The 19,554-nt window shown below is 39.8% G+C and overlaps 1 protein-coding gene across 1 annotated transcript in view; it reads right to left on the reverse strand.

Annotated features, from left to right (window-relative positions):
• The window catches only part of tg (thyroglobulin), a 360,953-nt gene that overhangs the window by 297,742 nt on the left and 43,657 nt on the right, over positions 1-19,554 (reverse strand). Inside the window, exons 12-15 of the mRNA XM_072246581.1 lie at positions 18,222-18,359; positions 16,174-16,251; positions 10,495-10,607; positions 8,330-8,450 (exon numbers count right to left, since the gene is read on the reverse strand). Coding sequence (XP_072102682.1) covers positions 8,330-8,450; positions 10,495-10,607; positions 16,174-16,251; positions 18,222-18,359 — 450 coding nt within the window. The remainder of the gene's footprint in view (positions 1-8,329; positions 8,451-10,494; positions 10,608-16,173; positions 16,252-18,221; positions 18,360-19,554) is intronic.

Raw genomic sequence — 19,554 nt, forward strand, 5'->3', positions numbered from 1 at the left:
TCACCCATCACATTAATATGGTCACTTAGCATCTGCAGCTACCACTGCCCCTCAGGATCAAACCCACCCTGCACATGTCCTGCCGCAAGCCTGTTGTCCATGGACCACTCAACTCACCTAAGCCTGCACTTCCATAACCTAAAATGGTGGAAGGTGGTCTAGTGTACATGGTTCACTGGTTGATAGATTCACATTGTCGTGGATGGGGTGTGCAGTACCAGGTCAACTGGAAAGGGTGCAGCCCAGAGAAGAGATCTTGGATACCATCCAGTTTCATCATGGATTCATCGCTCATCAAAGAGTAGCACCAGACCCATCCAGATTACCCTGGACCATTGTGAGTGGAGGGTCCTATCAGGGCTGGATAGGCAGGCACCTACCTCCCAGTCCCCACCTAGCTAACCAGAATCACATGCCACACGTTTCCAACTCATCACCTGCAGTCAATTTAAATAAACCCAGCTCTCATCCACAGTCCTCGTTCACTCATAGAACCAAAAATTGGTGAGCTGCTCAGATCCCTATGAACTGGATTTGGTATTGGATTATTGTCACAATGATACAATGAAAAGCTTCTCTCGCTTACTGTTCATACAGATTAGACCATGCCACAATGCATTGACAGAGAACAATGTAAAACAATAACAATGCAGAATAAAGTGTAACAGTCACAAAGAAATTGCAGTGCAGGTAAACAATAAGGTACAAGATCATAAGGTAGATTGTGGGTACTAGAGTCCAATTTATTGTAAATAAGATTGAAAGAATACAGAGGAAATTTACAAGGATGTTGCCAGCACTGAAGGACACGAGTTATAAGGAAAGATTGGATAGGTTGGAACTTTACTCCCTAGATCATAAAAGATTGAGGGAAGATTTGATAGAGGTGTACAAAAATATGAGGGATATAGATAGAGTAAATGCAAGCAGGCTGTTTCTACTGATGTTGAGTGAGACTACATTTAGAGGTCATAGGTTAAGGATGAAAGGTAAAATGTTTAAAAGGAATATGAGAGGAAGCTTCTTCACTCAGAGGTTGGTGAGAGTGTGAAACAGGTGGCCAACACAAGTGGTGGATACAATTTTGAGTTCAATATTTAAGAGAGGTTTCGATAGGTACATGGATGGGAGGGGTTTGAAGTGTTATGGACCATATGCAGATCGATGGCAGTAAGTCTTTTAAGTGGCTCGGCATGGATGAGCTGGCCAAAAGGCTTGTTTCTGTGTTGTAGTTTTCTATGACTCTCTACATTGGGAAATTAAAATCCAGTCCAAACTCCTTACACATGTCCTCATAACTATTTCCATCACTATACCAAATATGTTCCCTGCTGACTCTCGCTTCTCTTCAATGATATTGTTGGTAAAGCGTTAATCCCAATTATTTAAACCCCCATCCTGTCTATACTGCCTTTCCTGGGAACTCTTCAAGCAGTTCTACAAATTTTATTAATAACAATGGCAAAAAATATTGGCAGCAAAACTGCAAATGTGGCTACATCAATGATATTTCTGTGAAGATACAACTCGTTCATATCTTCTGTTTCAATCCAAGTTTCCATTTGCCTTGGCAATTTCTAATATGCAATTTAACAACACTTCCAATACTTGATTAACCAGCAGAGCAAATATTTTGTATTGTACCTAATTTAGTAATTCAGCATTATGAGTCAAAGTTCACTTGACACATTTCTAATTTGCAGAAATCCCCCAGGTAAAATGGAAGGATAAGAAATATCTCGCACAAGACCATAAGACATACAAGTAAAATTGAGCCATCAGGCCCATCGAGTCTGCTCTGCCCTTTCATCATGGCTAATTCATCATCCCTCTCAACTCCATTATCCTGCCTTCTCCATGTAACCTTTGATCTTCTTACTAATCAAGAAACCATCAACCTCTGCTTGAAATATGACAAATGACTTGACTCCACAGCCATCTGTGGCAATGAATTCCACAGATTTGCCACCATCAGGGTGAAGAAATTCCTCCTTTTCTCTGTTGTAAAGGGACACCCTCTATTCTGAGGCTGTGCCCTCAGTCCTAGACTCCCCACAACCTCTTCATATCCATACTATCCAGGCCTCTCAATATTCAATAGGCGTCAATGAGATTCCCATTATTCTTCTAAATTCCAATGTGTGCAGACCCAAAGCCATCAAACACTCATATGTTAACCCTTTCATTGCCATGAATCTCTTCTGGATTCTCTCCAATACCAGCACTTCTTTCCTTAGATAAGGGGCCCAAATCTGCTCACAGTACTCCATGTGGTCTGACCAATGTTTTATCGAGCCTCAACACGATATCCTTGCTTATATATTCCAATCCTCTCAAAATGAATGCTAACACTGCAATTGCCCCCATTCGTATTGTCTCAACCTATAAATTAACCTTCAGGGAATCTTACATGAGGATGCCCAGTAACCTCTGCACCTTTGGAATCTAAATTTTCTTCACATTTGGAAAATAGTTTACACCTTTATTCCCTCTTCCAAAGTGTATAACCATATACTTCCCTACACAGTATTCCATCTGCCACTTCTTTGCCCATTCTCCTAAACATCTGATGACTCTCCCTTGACTATCCTGTCCATTATTTCTTCAAAGAATTCCAATAGATATGTCAGGCAAGATTTCCCCTTAGGAAACTATGCTGATTTTGGTGTATTTGATCACGTGCCTTCAAGTACCCCAAAACCTTATCCTTAAAAATGGACTCTGACATCTTACCATCCACTGATTAGGCTAACTGGCCTATAATTCCTGTCTTTTGTCTCCCTCTCATTTTAAACAGTGGAGTGATATTTGCAATTTTATAGTCTTCCAGAACCATTCCAGAGTCTAGTGATTCTTGAAAGATCACTACTAATGCCTCCACAAATCTCTGCATCTACTAATTTCAGAACCCTCAGGCATAGTCCGTCTGGTCCAGCTAATTTATCTACCCGCAGACATTTCAGTCTCCCAGGCACCTTCGCCTTAGAAGTAGCAACTACATTCTCTTCTACCAATTGATGCTCTTGAATTTGTGACACACTGCTGTCTTCCCAAGTGAAGGCTGACAGAAAGTGCTTCTTGTGTTCATCCACTATTTCTTTGTCCTCCATGACTACCTCTCCAGTGACAAGTTCCAGCTGCCTAATATCCACTCTTTTACTCTTTATATATCTGAAAAACTTGGTATTTCTTTCATATTATTGGCTAGCTTACCTTCACATTTCTTCTTTTCTCTCCTTATGCTTTTTAATTGTCTTCTATTGGTTTTTAAAAGCTTCCCCATCCTCTAACATTCCACTTATGCTTGCTATATGATATGCCTTCTCTTGTACTTTTATACCATCTTTGATGTGCTTTGTTAGCTACAATTGGCTCATACTTCCTTTAGAATATGTTTTCTTCTTTGGGATGGATCCATCACGTACTTTCCAATTTGTTCCCAGAAACTCCAGCCATTGTTGTTCTGCCAATCAACTTTTGCCAGCTTGTCTCTCATGCCTTTGTATTCATCTTTACTGTACTATAATACCAATACATCTGACTTTAACTTCTCCTCTTCAAACTGTAGAGCAAATTCTATCATGATCACTGCCACCTAAGCTTTACCTTATGCTAACTAACAAAATCTGGTTCATTACACAATTCAGAATTGCTTTTTCCCTAGTGAGTTCAACCACAAGCTTTTTGAAAAAGCCATCTTGTAGGTATTCTACAAATTCTCTCTCTTGGGATCCAGAACTAACCCAATGTTTCTAATCTACCTGCATACTTAAGTCCCCCCATGACCTCCTTAATGTTATTTTTCATCATCTTAGGGAACAAAAAAAGGATAATTCCTCCTTCTCCTTTCCTCTTCTTACTAAAAGCACCTTTGCACCTTTGAATGTTCTATAGCAATCTATGGAAAAATAAGGTTAGATATTAGAGCCATAAGGCTTGTTTGACTTTCTCATCTACAAGAACAATGAAAATATGGTGACTAATTAGCCTTACGCTTGCAGGGAGAATGAGTGGGCTAACTTGCAAAATGTTATCAATAGACATTTAATTAGCATTGATCTATTACATTTGGAAAGCAGTTCTAACATTATTACACAGAGAAGCCTTTGCACCTGTTAAAGGTATGCTGACAGTTACATTGTCCACATCATTTTGATGAAATTTTTTCTGGCTTTGACAACCATTCCTCTGTAAAAGACTGGAAAATAACTGAGGAAAAAACTAGTACAATATTAGTTTGAAATTGTGACTAGAAAAAAGTACTATCAATAACTACTTTGTGAATAATTTGACATGACCACACTTGGTCAAAGCAAGTCTTTCTGCCTCATTCATAACAATTACAACCAGTGATAAAATTAACTGGTTAATTCAAAGCTTATTCAATTTTTGGAAGGTAGTCATTGTAGAAAAGATTGACATTTACCATAAGCATTCACCCCTTTCAAGCCAGTATTTAGTAGATGCACCTTCAGCAGCAATTACAGCCTTGATCTATGTGGCTAGGTCTCTATCAGCTTTGCACATCTGGGCACTGCAATTTTTTCCCATTCTTCTTTACAAAACTGCTCAAGCTCCATTAGATCGCACGGGCATCCTGCGTGAACATCCCTTTTCAAATCAAGCCACAAAATTCTCAGTTGGATTAAGGTCTGGACTGACTTGGCAACTCCAGGACATTTACAACAGCAAAGTTAGACATTCCTATGTAGCTTTGGCTTTATGCTTGGGGTCACTGTCTTGCTGGAAAATAAATCTTCTCCCAAGTTGCAGTTCTCTTGCAGACTGCATCAGGTTTTCCTCCAGGATTTCCCTGTATTTTGTTGCATTCATTTTACCCTCTACCTTCACAAGCCTTCCAGGGCATGCCACAGTGAAGCATCCCCACACAATGACACAGTCACCACCATGCTTCACAATAGGGATGGTGTGTTTTTGGTGGTGTGATATCTGGCTTATGCCAAACATAGCATTTAGTCTGATGGCCAAAAAGCTCAATTACTTACAGCTGACTTCAGAGTCTCCCACATGTCTTCTGGCAAAGGCTAGCTGAGATTTCATGTGGGTATTTTTCCCAACAGTGGTTTTCCCTTTGTCATTTTCCCATAAAGCTGCCACTGGTGAAGCACCTGGGCAACAGTTGTTGTATGTGCAATCTTTCCCATCTCAACTACTGAAGCTTATAACCCATCCAGAGTTGGTGGCCTCCTTCACTAGTCCCCTTCTTACACGGTCACTCAGCTTTTGAGGACAGCCTGCTCTAGGCAGATTTACAGCTGTACCATATTCTTTCCATTTCTTGACAATTGACTTAACTGTACTCTAAGGGATATTCAGTGACTTAGAAACTTCCTTGTATCCATCTCCTGACTTGTGCTCTTCAATAACCTTTTCATGGAGTTGCTTGGAGTATTCCTTTGTCTTCATGGTGTAGTTTTTGCCAGGATACTGACTCACTAATAGTTGGACCTTCCAGATGCAGGTGTTTTTTTTACTACAATCAATTCAAACACCTTGACTGCACACAGGTGATCTCCACTTAACTAATTACATGACTTCTCAAACCAATTTGCTGCACCAGTGATGATTTGGTGTTTTATATTAAAGGGAGTGAATACTTCTGCAATCAATTATTTTGTGTTTTATATTTGTAATTAATTTAGAACACTTTGTAGAGATCTGTTTTCACTTTGACATGAAAGAGTCTTTTTCTGTTGATCTGTGTCATAAAAGCCAAATTAAATCCCACACTTAAGGAAATCTGCAGATGCTGGAATTTCAAGCAACACACATAAAAGTTGCTGGTGAACGCAGCAGGCCAGGCAGCATCTATAGGAGCAGGTACAGTCGACATTTTGGGCCGAGACCAAATAAAATGTGAAAACTTCAAAGGGGGTTAAATACTTTTTATAGGTATTGTATTGTTCATCTAAAATTTCCCTTAAGAATGGATAGTGAACCATCTTCTTGAACTGCTGCTGTTCATCTGATGACAGTACTACCAGAATGTTAATGGGGCTAATGTTCCTGAGTTTAGGTCCAGCGACAATGAGGAATGGTTATAACTTTCAAAGTCTGTAAAGCTGTTGTTTGCGCTTGAGCTAGAGGTCCTTTTATGTAACTTTGTCTTTATCCTTCTTTGCAGATGCCATAGTTCTGCAGACGGTAATGGAGCTGTCTGCATGAGAGACTGCAGTACATTTTGGAAAAGATACACATTGATGCCACAATGGGCTTGGAAAATGGAGAGAATGGATGCTTAGGGTTATATTAATCAAATAGGAGATTTGTCCTAATTGTATTTGTGTTTCTTGAATCTAGTTAGAGCTGGATTCATCCAAACACGTTTACTATTTCCCTACCTCAATCATATAATTGTCTTCTAAAATAATGTCAGGATTTTGTATTAACAGGAATTTGTGGCAGCAAATTATAGATTCTAACACAAGATGCTTGCAATTTTTTTCTGAACACTTCTCAATAGCCCTAATATCAAATAGAATCAGTTGATGCACTATGTCCCAGCACTCTTTAATTGTTAGTAATTGTCTATATCAAAATATTCTGTGGGCAATATCAGAAATTATTCTGAAGAATTCCTCTTCCTCCTCCAGGTGACAATGAAGTTGAAATTTCTCCTCCCCAACAAGCTTTACAAAACTTCATATATAAAGAGAACTACTCCACTTTGCCATAATTATTCTAATTGCACATAGCTATTTCAATAGTCATAACTGATGCACTGAGGTGAATACCCCTTAGCTAGTCAAGAAGAGATGATATGGGCCAAAACCTAACCTTACTGGACTCTTAGATTCATGCAGCACAGAAGCAGACCATTCAGCCCTTTGAGTCCATGCAGACCATTAAGGAATCATTTGCACTCCTTCTGTATTAAAGTTACTTTATTTTCATTACACTCCCATCAATTGCCCCAAATTCTGCTACTCTCCTCTAAATTTGAAGGGCAATTTACAGTGAACAATTAACTAAACAACTGCATATTTGGGATGCGGGAAGAAACTAATGCAGTTTGAGGAAGAACGTAGAAACTTCATACAGTAAACATCAGATATCAGGATTGCACCCAGATCACAGGAGCTGTGAGGCAGCAGCTTTAGCTGTACCATTGTGTTAGCTATGCCTCTGTTTATACTCTTGCATCAAAATCAGAGAAAGATTTTTATATCTGCTGACAAGGCACAACATGACTCCAAGCAGAAATTATCAATGAATTCCACAATTTCATGTAACCAGTTTTTTCAGTTTATATCAGAGCTGGGCACTTCTGACAAAAGCTCATCAACCTGAAACTTTAAATCTCTCTCCATTGATGCTGCTTGTCAGGCAGCATCTATGGAACAAAATGAAGAGTCAATGTTTGGAATCATCATTTACAATTATTCTAAAATTAACTACTTTTCGGAGTGTTTTGCAATGTGTAAACTAAGAATTTTTAGGTTTATTTTCAGGATCTGGGATCACAAGTAAGGTCGGTGTTTATTGGCAACCCCTGTTCATTAGCCACCTTTATAAACTGCTGCCGTACTTCTGCTGAAGGTACTGATGTTAACATAGAACAGTACAGACCCTTCTGCCCATGATGTGTTAATCTTTCAACCTACTCTAAACTCAATCTGACCCTTCACTCCTACACAGTCGTCCATTTTCTATCATCCACACGCCTACCCTAAGAGTTTCTTAAATGCCCCTAATGTATCTGCCAGTATCTGTACTGTGGAGGGAATTCCAGGATTTAGACCCAGTGATGATGAAAACCAAGTGATATACTCCGGAGATAAGATACTGTGTGACTTAAAGCGGAATATGTAAGCGGTGGTGCTCCTATGTGCCTGATCTCCTTATTCTTCCTGGTGGCAATGGTCATGGGTTTTGGCCCTGTACATCAGAGTGGAAATTCCTATAGTTGTTACTTGATAATTTATTTGATTATACATGTCCTCACTCCAGTCACCAGGTTTTCTACACTGGATGAAGAAAGTGCCATATAATATTACAAATAAATTGCAGTATTCTACAATTCAGTAGAAATTGCTGACTGGATTAACATATTAAGGAGTGGTTGAAAGCAAATCCAGTCTGTCATTTATCATATCAATAAATGCCTGATCACAGCCATAGAAGCAACCAGTACTTAAATGTCTCTACAAGGCAGTTCAAAGCAACAAAACGTGAAATTGTGCATTTCATTTGATATGAGGAGCTAAGAAATAAGAATGAACATGAACCCAAATCAGCAGCAAACTATGTTCAATAATATCTCCTTTTATCTCCCTAAACTCGCCGAAGTCCCACCAACTGTACTCACATTGTGGATTCCCATCCAAGTCTATTGTAGCCATTTGCAAAACTTCCTTTCTGTCAGGGTGAATGCACCAAGCTTTGCCACCTTCGGGATCCAGCTGCTGCAAGATATTGTACTCTCCCGCCTGCAATCGCAACAGATGTATTAAATATGAAGCACTCTAAATTTTGAAATTTGCTTTGGTATAATTGCTAAGCAAATTGATAGTAATGCATTTGGTGTTTGTATATCGTTTCCTACTTGATTTATAACAATAATATTATATAACAACAATATATTAACATGGTTCATGCAATAAATGTGATTATCTCATTTCAGAGCAAACATATTTTGTGTCTTTGTTAGGGGTCTATGCACTCCAATGAATACATTTTTTTATTGAGCGAGGAACTGTCTAAGATAATGAAGTAACAAGAGTCTTTTCATTGAAGAACTGCAATGTAACCTATTCAGAAGGAATACATTTATCTGCAAACAATGAAGGTTTCATGTGGGAACAGTATTGGCAGACATTTAAATTTCAGCAATCAGCTGGAAAGTGTTCTCAATTGATAGTAGTATGACAAAAACAAAAGAAAGCTATGCACAAACTTAATGATCTACTTTTTATCCAAATACTTCCTGTGAGAATTTTCAGGGTATTTACTGAGTATGATGAACAGTGGCATGGTATTGGGATATGGAGTATATATGAATGAACTTGAGTATCATTTGAAATAACATGATACCTATTAGGGTAACATGATGGTAATAAAGACAGTTAGTAAAAAAAAAAGACAAATTGTTGGAGGATTTCAGCAGGTCAAGCAGCACCTGTAGGTCAAAACCATGCGCCAACATTGAGAGCGGGGAGGGAAGATGACAACTATAAAGAGGGCAAGGGGAATGGTAAATCAGAATTCTGAGGTGACCGATGGATTGTGGAGGGCTGACAGATAACAGATCATGTTCACCCCTTCTAACACCTCCCCTCCAGTGTTTCTTTCCTCTGCACTCCCCACCACCCCTGATCCTTCTCTGCCTCCCATTTTTGCCCCCTTTCCCACCCACCCCTCACAACACCCCATATTGACTCTCATCCCTCTCCCTTTCCTGGTTCAATCCACACACTATGAAAACATTTCACTCATAGGCTTTCCTTCCTTCACCCCTCCACCACCACCGCCCCCCCTCAACACACACCACTAAGAACCCATCTATAATTCACCTGCCAATTCTTCCCCAACCTGGTGCAATCTGCCTGCCTTTTTTCACCCCTTCTCATCCAGCAGTCACCTCAGACTCCTGTCTCATCACTCCACTTCTCCTCTTTATAAGGACCATCATGCCTCTCCACCTTCTGTCCCAAAGTAGAGTTTCGACCTGAAACATTGCCAATTCCTTTGTTCCCACAGATGCTGCTCAACCTGCAGAGCTGGAGCTTCTCCAGCTGATTGTCTTTGCTCCAGATCCAGCATCTGCAGTCTCTTGTGCCTTAAAATCTGTGGTTTGGCTTTAAAAAACTGCCACTAAGATTCCCTTTGATCTGCATTTACTTCACCTATGTATTGCCAATTACTGATTTTAGCTGTAATGGTTTTACACTCACTATTGCAAAACCAATATTGATTATCCATCAATTTAATTAATTTTGTCAACTTGCCATCATATTCAATGCAAGTGTTTGAACTTTGTTTAATATTTGGATTGCATTACCATTAATGTCCTTTATAGTACTTGACCAAATGAAGTTCCATTCTGAACCATGGTTTTATGAGAAATGATAATTGCAATTCAGTTATAATTTTAATTTCAATACAAAATATGATTCAGAATAACAAAGAGGGACTTCACTTAAAGGGGTCCATAATGATGCACGAGGGTTATTTTGATGTAGTACAGAATGCAAGCATTTTAATGGCTTTATAATGGTCATGCTGGTAGCCACTTATTAAAACAGGCCTTAATGATTAGGTTCCTTCCTTCACAGAGATGCCTAAAGATAAATCACCCTTTAATTGCAGTCTTGATGATGGCATCCTTTTAAAAAGGATTGTAAAGGAATTACTTTTTCTGTAATGGAGACTCCTTATAAATTAGTTTCCATTTTAACAGTGGCTCCTAATGATCTTACTTCCTGTATAAAAATGACAATCGTGGTTATCCGTCAAATTTTATTTCAGATTTACCTCATTGCAAGTTGGTTCAAATACATTTGTGGCAGTGGTATTAGGCTGGGGACCCATTAGCTTCCATCCAGCAAGAGCTGCATTTATTTGAGAGCGCTGACATGGTGTCATACCTGGAAAAGGGAGAAGAATGCATTAATTGCAATACTTTAACAACGAGCAACACAGAAGTGTGTGCCCCAGACTTTTAAGTGACACAAAGCACAAACAGATAGGAAGATGGAGAGGAAGATTTGCTGGGTCAAACTGATAATCTGAACTCAGCCACTGAAAAAAGAAGTGGACATTGAGTGCAATGCCTGGTTATATTCATCTTATTATTACTTTATTTTCACTTGGAGATACAGCGGGAATAGATCCTTCCAGTCCTTCGAGCCACACCTCTGATTGTGGGAGGAAACCAGAGCACCCAGAGAAAACCTACAGATCCATGGGGAGGATGTACAGACTCCTTACAGAGGATGCCATGATTGAACTCCAAGCTATGGGGGCCCAAGCTGTAATAGCACCATGCTAACCACTGCACTACCACGTGGCCCTTGTGTGACAGGTAAGGAGGCAAGAAAGCAAAGTGGTGAAAACAGCTTATAAAAGAAAACATCCTTAGCAGTTCACATCACAGAATTTAATTCAGCTCATAAGAAGGATAACACTTAAGAATAGAAATAATGGAAGGAATTCCAGCCTGTCATGTCTGTTCTGCCATTCAGTAAAAACAAAGTTAATCTTTTTATCTCAGGCCCATTTTCCTGCACTAAACATGATTCCCTCATACCCAATAATCTATCAATTTCTGTTTTGAGTATATTCAGCAAACTGAGACTCCACACCTTCTTTGGAAGAAAATTCTGAAGTTTTACTAAGCTCTGAATGAAGAAATTTATTATGTCAGGAATGAATGCTTTATTTTGAGACAGCTACCACTGGCTTGAAACATCATCCAAGTATCTCTCCTATCAAGCCCCTTCAAATTCTGTATATTCTAATAAGATTCTAAACTTCTAAAATTTAAGTAACATTAGCCTAGCGCATAAGCTATTCTATTCGGAATTAATCTAGTGAACCTTTGTGCATTCGCTCTGTCACAGATATATTCTTCTTTCGGTTGGGAGACCAGATCTGTCCACAATAATTTAAGTGCAGGCCTCTCTATCAGGATGCTTTTACTCTTATCTTCCTATTTTTTGTTCCTGAAAGTTACAAGGACACTTGCTCACCCACCCTTCCTCCCTGAACACCAACACATTTCAACCTCTCACTATATAAAAGTATTCCTTTATTTTTTAAAATATAAAACTGAGTCTCCTCACATTTTCCAGTTAATAATTTATCTGTCTTGCTCTGCCCATTCACTTAGCCTATCCCTGTCCCATTGAAGCCTCTCTGAATTCTCATCACAATCCATAATTCTACTCAGCTTTGTACCATCATGTAACTCAGATATATTATACTTAGTCCAATCTACCAAAATCATAAATATAGGTTGTAAACAATTCTAATGTCAATGATACCCAATGAGTCATAATGACAAGCTCCAAACTGACCCATTTATTTGTAACTTTTTTTTCTGTGCATTAACCAGTTCTCAATTTATGCTAGCATCCCAATCCCATATTTGATTAATCATCTCTTAAGTTGAAATCTATTCGGCTTTCTGAATATCCAGATACACTACAGTCATTAGTTCTTCAGATCCATACTGTGCCTCCAAATTACAGCCTAGAAATTTCTAATGAATTTGTCATAGAAAGATAGAAAACCTACAGCACAATACAGGACCTTCGGCCCACAAAGTTGTGCCAAACATGTCCCTACCTTAGAAATGACTAGGCTTACCCATAGCCCTCTAATTATCTAAGCTCCATGTACCTATCCAAAAGTCTCTTAAAAGATCCTATCGTATCCGCCTCCACCACCATAGCCGGCAGCCCATTTCACGCACTCACCACTCGCTGAGTAAAAAACTTACCCCTGACATCTCCTCTGTACCTACTCCCCAGCACCTTAAACCTGTGTCCTCTTGTGGCAACCATTTCAGCCCTGGGATAAAGCCTCTGACTATCCACACGATCAACATCTCTTATCATCTTATCCACCTCTATCAGGTCACCTCTTATCCTCCATCGCTCCAAGGAGAAAAGGCCGAGTTCACTCAACCTGTTTTTATAAGACATGCTCCCCAATCCAGGCAACATCCTTGTAAATCTCCTCTGCACCCTTTCTATGGCATCCGCATCCTTCCTGTAGTGAGGCGACCAGAACTGAGCACAGTACTCCAAGTGTGGTCTGACCAGGATCCTATACAGCTGCGACATTACCTCTCGGCTCCTAAATTCAATTCCACGATTGATTAAGGCCAATACACCGTACGCCTTCTTAACCACAGAGTCAACCCGCGCAGCTGCTTTGAGCGTCCTATGGACTCGGACCCCAAGATCCCTCTGATCCTCCACACTGCCAAGATTAATACTATATTCTGCCACCATGTTTGACCTACCAAATTGAACCACCTCACACTTATCTGTGTTGAACTCCATCTGCCACTTCTCAGCCCAGTTTTGCATTCTATCAATGTTCTGCTGTAACCTCTGACAACCCTCCACACTATCCACAAAACCCCCAACTTTTGTGTCATCAGCAAATTTACTAACCCATCCCTCCACTTGTCAATTGTCAATCATGATTTCCTTATCACAAATCTATTCCAACCTTCTATTGCTTTATTAATACCCTGCTGCTACAATTTCAGCATTACCTTTAAGATTTATATGCTACTCTTTCCTAACAGGCTTGGGTGATTTTTACACCATTCTCTTATATTGCACAGTGACTTTGATCTTTCTCTTTATCTTTTTAAATTCTCTTGCACCAGAACCCTACCCCTTCCTGTTAAAAGCTTCATCTGCAGCCCAAGCACTCAAGTACCCAGAAAAAGTGCCTGATCTGCCCCTACACCACCTCACTCACTACCATTCAGGGCCCCAACTAGTCCTTTCAGGTGAGGCAACACTTCATCTGTGAGTCTGTTGGGGTCATCTACTGCATCAGGTGCTCCCAGTGTGGCCTCCTGTATATCAGTGAGACCTGACATAGATTGGAGGACTGCTTCATTGAGTACCTTTGCTCTGTCCACCACAAAAAGAGGGATTTTTGGTAGCCACCGATTTCAATTCTACTTCCCATTCCAACATGTCAGTCCATGGCCTCCTCAAATGACATGATGAGGCCATACTCAAACTGGAGGAGCAACACACACACAAAATGTTGAAGGAATTCAGCAGGCCAGGCAGCAGCTATAGAAAAAATACAGTCAACATTTCAGGCCAAGACCTTTCAGCAGGCCTTATATTCCATCTGGGTAGCCTCCAACCTGATGGCATGAACATCGATTTCTCGAAATTCTGGTAATTACCCCCTGCCTCCTCTCCTTCATCACTCTCCATTCTTGTTTCCATCTCACACATTCTCTTTTTACCTGCCCATCACCTCCCTATGGTATTCTCCCCCTTCCCTTTCTTCCATGGTCTTCTATCTTCTCCTATCAGATTCCCCCTTCTCCAGCCCTTTATCTCTTTCAACAATCAACTTCCCAGCTCTTTACTCCACCTGCTCTCCTCTCCTGGTTTTACCTATCACCCGCCTCCATATGCTTCTTCCACCCCTCCTCTCACTTTCTTAGTCAGTCAGACTCCTTCTCCTTTCCTTTCCAGTCCTGGTAAAGAGTCTTGGCCCGAAATGTTGACCGTTTACTTTTTTTCATAGATGCTGCCTGGCCTCCTGAGTTCCTCCAGTACTTTGTGTGTGTCACCTGGCTATTTGATTTGCTAGGACACTGACCCAGCTTGCTTTGGAAAGACAATGAAACCGTTCTCTCTTTCCCCAATTCCGCTGCCAGTGGTTTAACAACTGACATCATTCCTCCCACATCAAACTTTGAGCCATGTAGTTAACACTCTGATCTTAATTACTCTATGCTAATTTGTGTATGGGTCAGGTAGTAATCCACATATTTTTACCTTTGTGGTTTGAGTTGAAGAGCAAGTTGAAGAGCTAGATGGAGATTTTTCATGATGGCCCCAAGATCAAAATACCCTTTTGATATGCAACACCTAAATTTGCATATAAATTGCCATCAAGGCACAAGTAACATCACAGCAGTGAGGGACCAATTAATTAGCATTTCAATCCTGGTTCGCAATGTTTGTCTGTTAATAATAGCAGCAGCACTTAAATTGAGCTTCAGAGAACGACATCAATTTGTTTCTAATGTAAAGCAAGCTAGGTGTCACAAACAAACAATTGTATTGAATACAGGAGTTGTAAAGTTAATTACAGTCACAGTTAGAGTATCATGTAACGTTTTGGTCACTCTACTGTAGGAAAGATGTTATTAACAGAGGAATAGTGTGGAAAGAAATTATGTTACCTTAACTTGGAGGGGCTGAGTTACAAGGAGAGAATGCATAGACGAGGACTTCATTCCTTGGAACATAGGAAAGTCAGGGTTGACATAACAGAATATGGATCATGAGGAGCAGAAACAGAGTGAAAGCACATAGCCTTTTATCTCCACAGAGGGAATGCTAAAAGCAAGAAGACATATGTTTAAAATCAGAGGCACAAGATTTAGAAGGAACATCAGGGGCAACTTCTTCATGCAAAGGAAGGTGTTTACTTGGAATGAGCTGCCAGCAATTGTAGTTGTGGTGGTCATATTAACAACATTTAAAAGTCATCTAGCTAAGTACATAGATTGAAGATACTTAGAGGGCTGTGGGCCAAATGCAGGTAGATGAGACTAGTTCACAGGACAACACAATCAGCATGGATCAGTACTGCCGTGGAGCCTGTTTCCATGGTGTATGTCTCTATAACTCTAAGTACCTACCGCAATGGCTCGAAAGATGGCCCCTGGGTTCTGCTGTAGTTTGCTATTTACAATAACAAATACATTATAAAGGACATTTGGACAGGACTGCTTATCATAAATCTAGTGAAATCAAAGTCCTAGTTTTAACTCAAGACTGGTTTCCTGGGTTTTGAGAGGACGTAAGATCAGCTGTAGACATCATAATGGTGAGGTCTTAAAATTGGTAAGCCCATAACAGGGGAAGCTCTTCGCATGCTTGTGAGACCACAAACAGCATTCCTGCTAATATCAGATACTTATTTCCAATGTCTCTATCTACCAAGAATTTCACTGAGGTTCCACTATATCAATAAGTTCTTTTTGCAGAACTGAGTCCAACAATAATTTTTAAATTGCATTTCTACAAGACCATAAATGTCATAAAATAACCAAGGGGTGATGAGAAAATTTGAAACCAAGTCACATTTGAAGAAATGACCAAAGGTTTGCCCGCAATGGTGGATTTCAAGAATGACCTTAATACAAGAGAAACAGAAGACTAATTCAAAAATAGAGGTGGAATTCCTAAACTTTGTCTGCAGAGTGAAGGCATGGGTGGAATTTATTAATGAAAGATGCAAGAGCCAGAATACTGGGAATGCCACAAACTTGTCAGAAATTAAAATGAGGAGACACCAGATCACTGCAGATTGTTACACATTGTTGAGCTTCTTAAATATGAATCAATGAACAGAAGGATGATGGACAATATTAGAATTTAACATGAATTAGGATTTGCTCAGCAGGAGTTTGTGCCACTTTCAACTTACATTGTGGCATCTGGGTCAAGCGACTGACCAGCGAACCAGGAATATAACTTCCAGTCTCATCGACACACCAACAATGACCTGGATTGAAGCAAAGAAGCAATTCAGAGCTGTACAACACAGTGTCAAACAATGTCAAATCAGTAATGAAATTCTTGAAATTCCAGCATCTGCAGATTTCCTCGTGTTCAGTAATGAGGATGATGACAGCAGGCTGCAGTCATTCAAAAAGCACATTTAAATAAACTAATTAGAAGTGAATTACAAACATTAAACCAATCAAAGGATAAAGAAAGTTCAGATGTTACCAGATCATTGCTCAATCCTTTCCACAATTCACCTTCTATCAAATCCCACTGATCAAGATTTGATCAATACTCAAATTCCAAATCTGAACGCTCCGTAGACCTCCTCTGTTTTTTAAATAAACTAGCATCTTCACAGCTCTATCTCCAGTGGTGGACGTAGAAAATAAAAGAAACACATACTGTTTGTGCTGATCCGAAAGATCTATTGTTTACTAATAGCAACTAGCCCATTGCAAGCCATTTTTTAATAATCATTCAGTCATTGGAACACTTCCAAAGCATCTTGGATTCACTCTCACTCTCCCTTGAAAGCCTGTTGGACCAAACATCGTATTTCTCCTCTTAGTCAGAGAGGTACAGAGGCAACAGAGTTGAGGAGCAGTTAGCGCTGCTGCCTCAGTGCTCAGGGAACGCAGATCAGATTCTGACAGGTTCTGCAGATTCCCCTAGGTGCTTCATTTTCCTCCCACAACACAACGATGTGCAGAGAGATTAATTACCTCATTTAAACTATCTTATTGTTGTTTTGAGCAGCAGCCAATCAGAGATCTGAAGCATGAGAAGACATAACTCACTCAGGTTCATCAGTTGTATACGTAAGGCATCGACTCACAACAGTTTCATGTTTTGAGTAGTGGCCAGTCAATGGCCGAGATTAATTGGCAAGAACAGATTAAAGTAAGGCAAGGCCAAGTGGAGTGGTCATCATTGGATGGAGATTTTGAGTTTCAATGAGGAGAGACTTCAGTGATGGAAGGCAAAAAATCTGTAGGTAGAGGTTTTTTCTCCCACAGTTTATTTATTGTGTGCAGTTTTGGTCACCTACCTACAGGAAAAATGTAAATAAGGTTGAAAGAATACAAAGAAAAATTACAAGGATATTGCCGGGTCTGGAGGACTTGAGCTATAAGGAAAGATTGAATAAGTTAGGAATTTATTCCATGGAACATGGAAGATTAAGGGGAGGTCTGATAGAGGTATACAAAATTATGAGGGGTACAGATCGTGTAAATGAAAGCTGGCTTTTTCCACTGAGGTTGGATGGGACTACAACTAGGGGTCATAGGTTAAGGATCGAAGGTGAAAAGTTTAAGGTGAGCACAAGGGGAAACTTCTTCATCCAGAGGGTTTCAAGAGTGTAGAATGAGCTGCCAGTGCAAGTGGTGCATGCGAGCTCAATTTCAATGTTTAAGAGAAGTTTGGATAGGTACATGGTTAATAGGGGTATGGAGGGCTATGGTCTCAGTGCAGGTAGATGGGAGTCAGTGGTTTAAATAGTTCAGCATGCATGTTCAGAATGGCCTCTTCCTATGCTATACTTTTCTATGACTCTATGACTCTGGAATAGGCAAGAGGCAGAAGAATCAAAAGGTATCTGATGGACATGTTAAATAGAATAGGTTGCAGGGTGACAGGAATAAAAGGAGAGGAATGGAAATGATATTTCTCTGATGGAGATTGGCATGGAGTTCAATGGCCTGTGTCAATGCTGCAATAAGTAAATAGGTAAATAAAGTAAATTTTCCAACTTCCCAAATGCCTCTCATCTGCTCATCAAACAATTATATTTAGAGACTTACTTCCTCAAGGTGCTTTTTAGAACAATATTGATTTAACACTATTCTAGAATTATAATTGTGTTTGAAGAGTTCAAACATTTGTCACTGTCTCTTCTGGCTGATTCCTATATAAAGATCTTGGCTCTCTGCTTGTAATATTTTGAAGTTAACCTGTTGAACTCACCAGTTCTCTCATAGCACTGGATAGGCTCCCAGTTTCCAAACCCATTACACTGGGGAGTGTAGGGGATGTAACCTTTAAGAGTTGACTCGCCATTGTTCTTCTCCTTTGTCAGCTGATTTTTCTGGTAGAATTCCAGGGCTGTTAGAAGATGAATTAACAGTTTGATAGAAACAGATCTAGCACAGAAATGCAAGAGCAGTTTTACAATCCAAGGTGCTTTTCCAGAAATACAACACTATAAGAGTTTCCTGGAAGTAATCGAAAGATAGACAAAGCTCCAGGTTTGGAAACCAAAAACAAAAAAAAATACAGATGCTGAAATCTGAAATAAAAGTGAAAATTAAAATACCCTGCAGGTCAGACAGCCTCTGTAGAGAGGGAAAGAGAGCTAACATTTAAAGTTGTTGATCTTATATTAACAAATTTATCAGAATTTGTTTTCCATTTTATTTATTTCTTTTCCTGTGTCAAACATTGCATGCAGCCATTCTAACTTATTAAATCCTATAAAATTCAATATAGATTCCAGATGCCCAGTCCCAACTCTCTCCAAGACCAAATGTCAGTTAGCAAATTCAACAATTTTCCACAATTTTTTTTAAAAATGAAAACTTAAGGTGAAAATTTATGGCCAATACTGTCTGATGCAAAGCGACAAGCAAATCATGATCCTCCCAAGGGGTGGGGGGTGGGGGGGTGGTGGTGGAAGTTGAATGAGAGTTTTGAGGGTTCAAGGTGACATATTTTGTAATTACAACATTATGTTGTATACAATATCTTTAATGCAGCAAAATAGTTTAAGATACCTCAGTGTAGAATAAAAACAGGGGAGGGAGGGAACGTCAACTCAGACCGTGAGAGGCCTGCATCGGGCATTTTCATGCCTTACAAGGTGCATATTGGAAGTCTGTGTGGGGCGCCACTCCTCGCGCAGACACTAGAGCAATGTATGTTTAAGTGCCTTGCTCAAGGACACAAACACGCTGCCACAGCTGACCTTCAGATCACTAGACGAACGCCTTAACCACTTGGCCACGTGCCCAACACAAAATAAAAACAACTGGATGCAGAGTCAGTGAAGATACCATGAAGACTAATCTAAATAAGCCTTAAGCTTGGTGGGACTTTCCGGTACAGTCCTAAGGTGGATTAAATCGTACTTATAGTACAGGGACTATTTTGTATCAATTGGTAGCTGCATGTCTGACTGAACAAAAAAGACACGCAGAGTGCTTCAAGGGTCCATACTAGGGCTTCTTCTGTTTAACATATACATGCTCCCTCTAGCTCAAATCACAAGATCACAAGACAAAGGAGCAGAAGTAGGCCATTC

This window comes from Mobula birostris, chromosome 1, assembly GCF_030028105.1.
Source record: "Mobula birostris isolate sMobBir1 chromosome 1, sMobBir1.hap1, whole genome shotgun sequence".
Classification (NCBI taxonomy): domain Eukaryota; kingdom Metazoa; phylum Chordata; class Chondrichthyes; order Myliobatiformes; family Myliobatidae; genus Mobula; species Mobula birostris.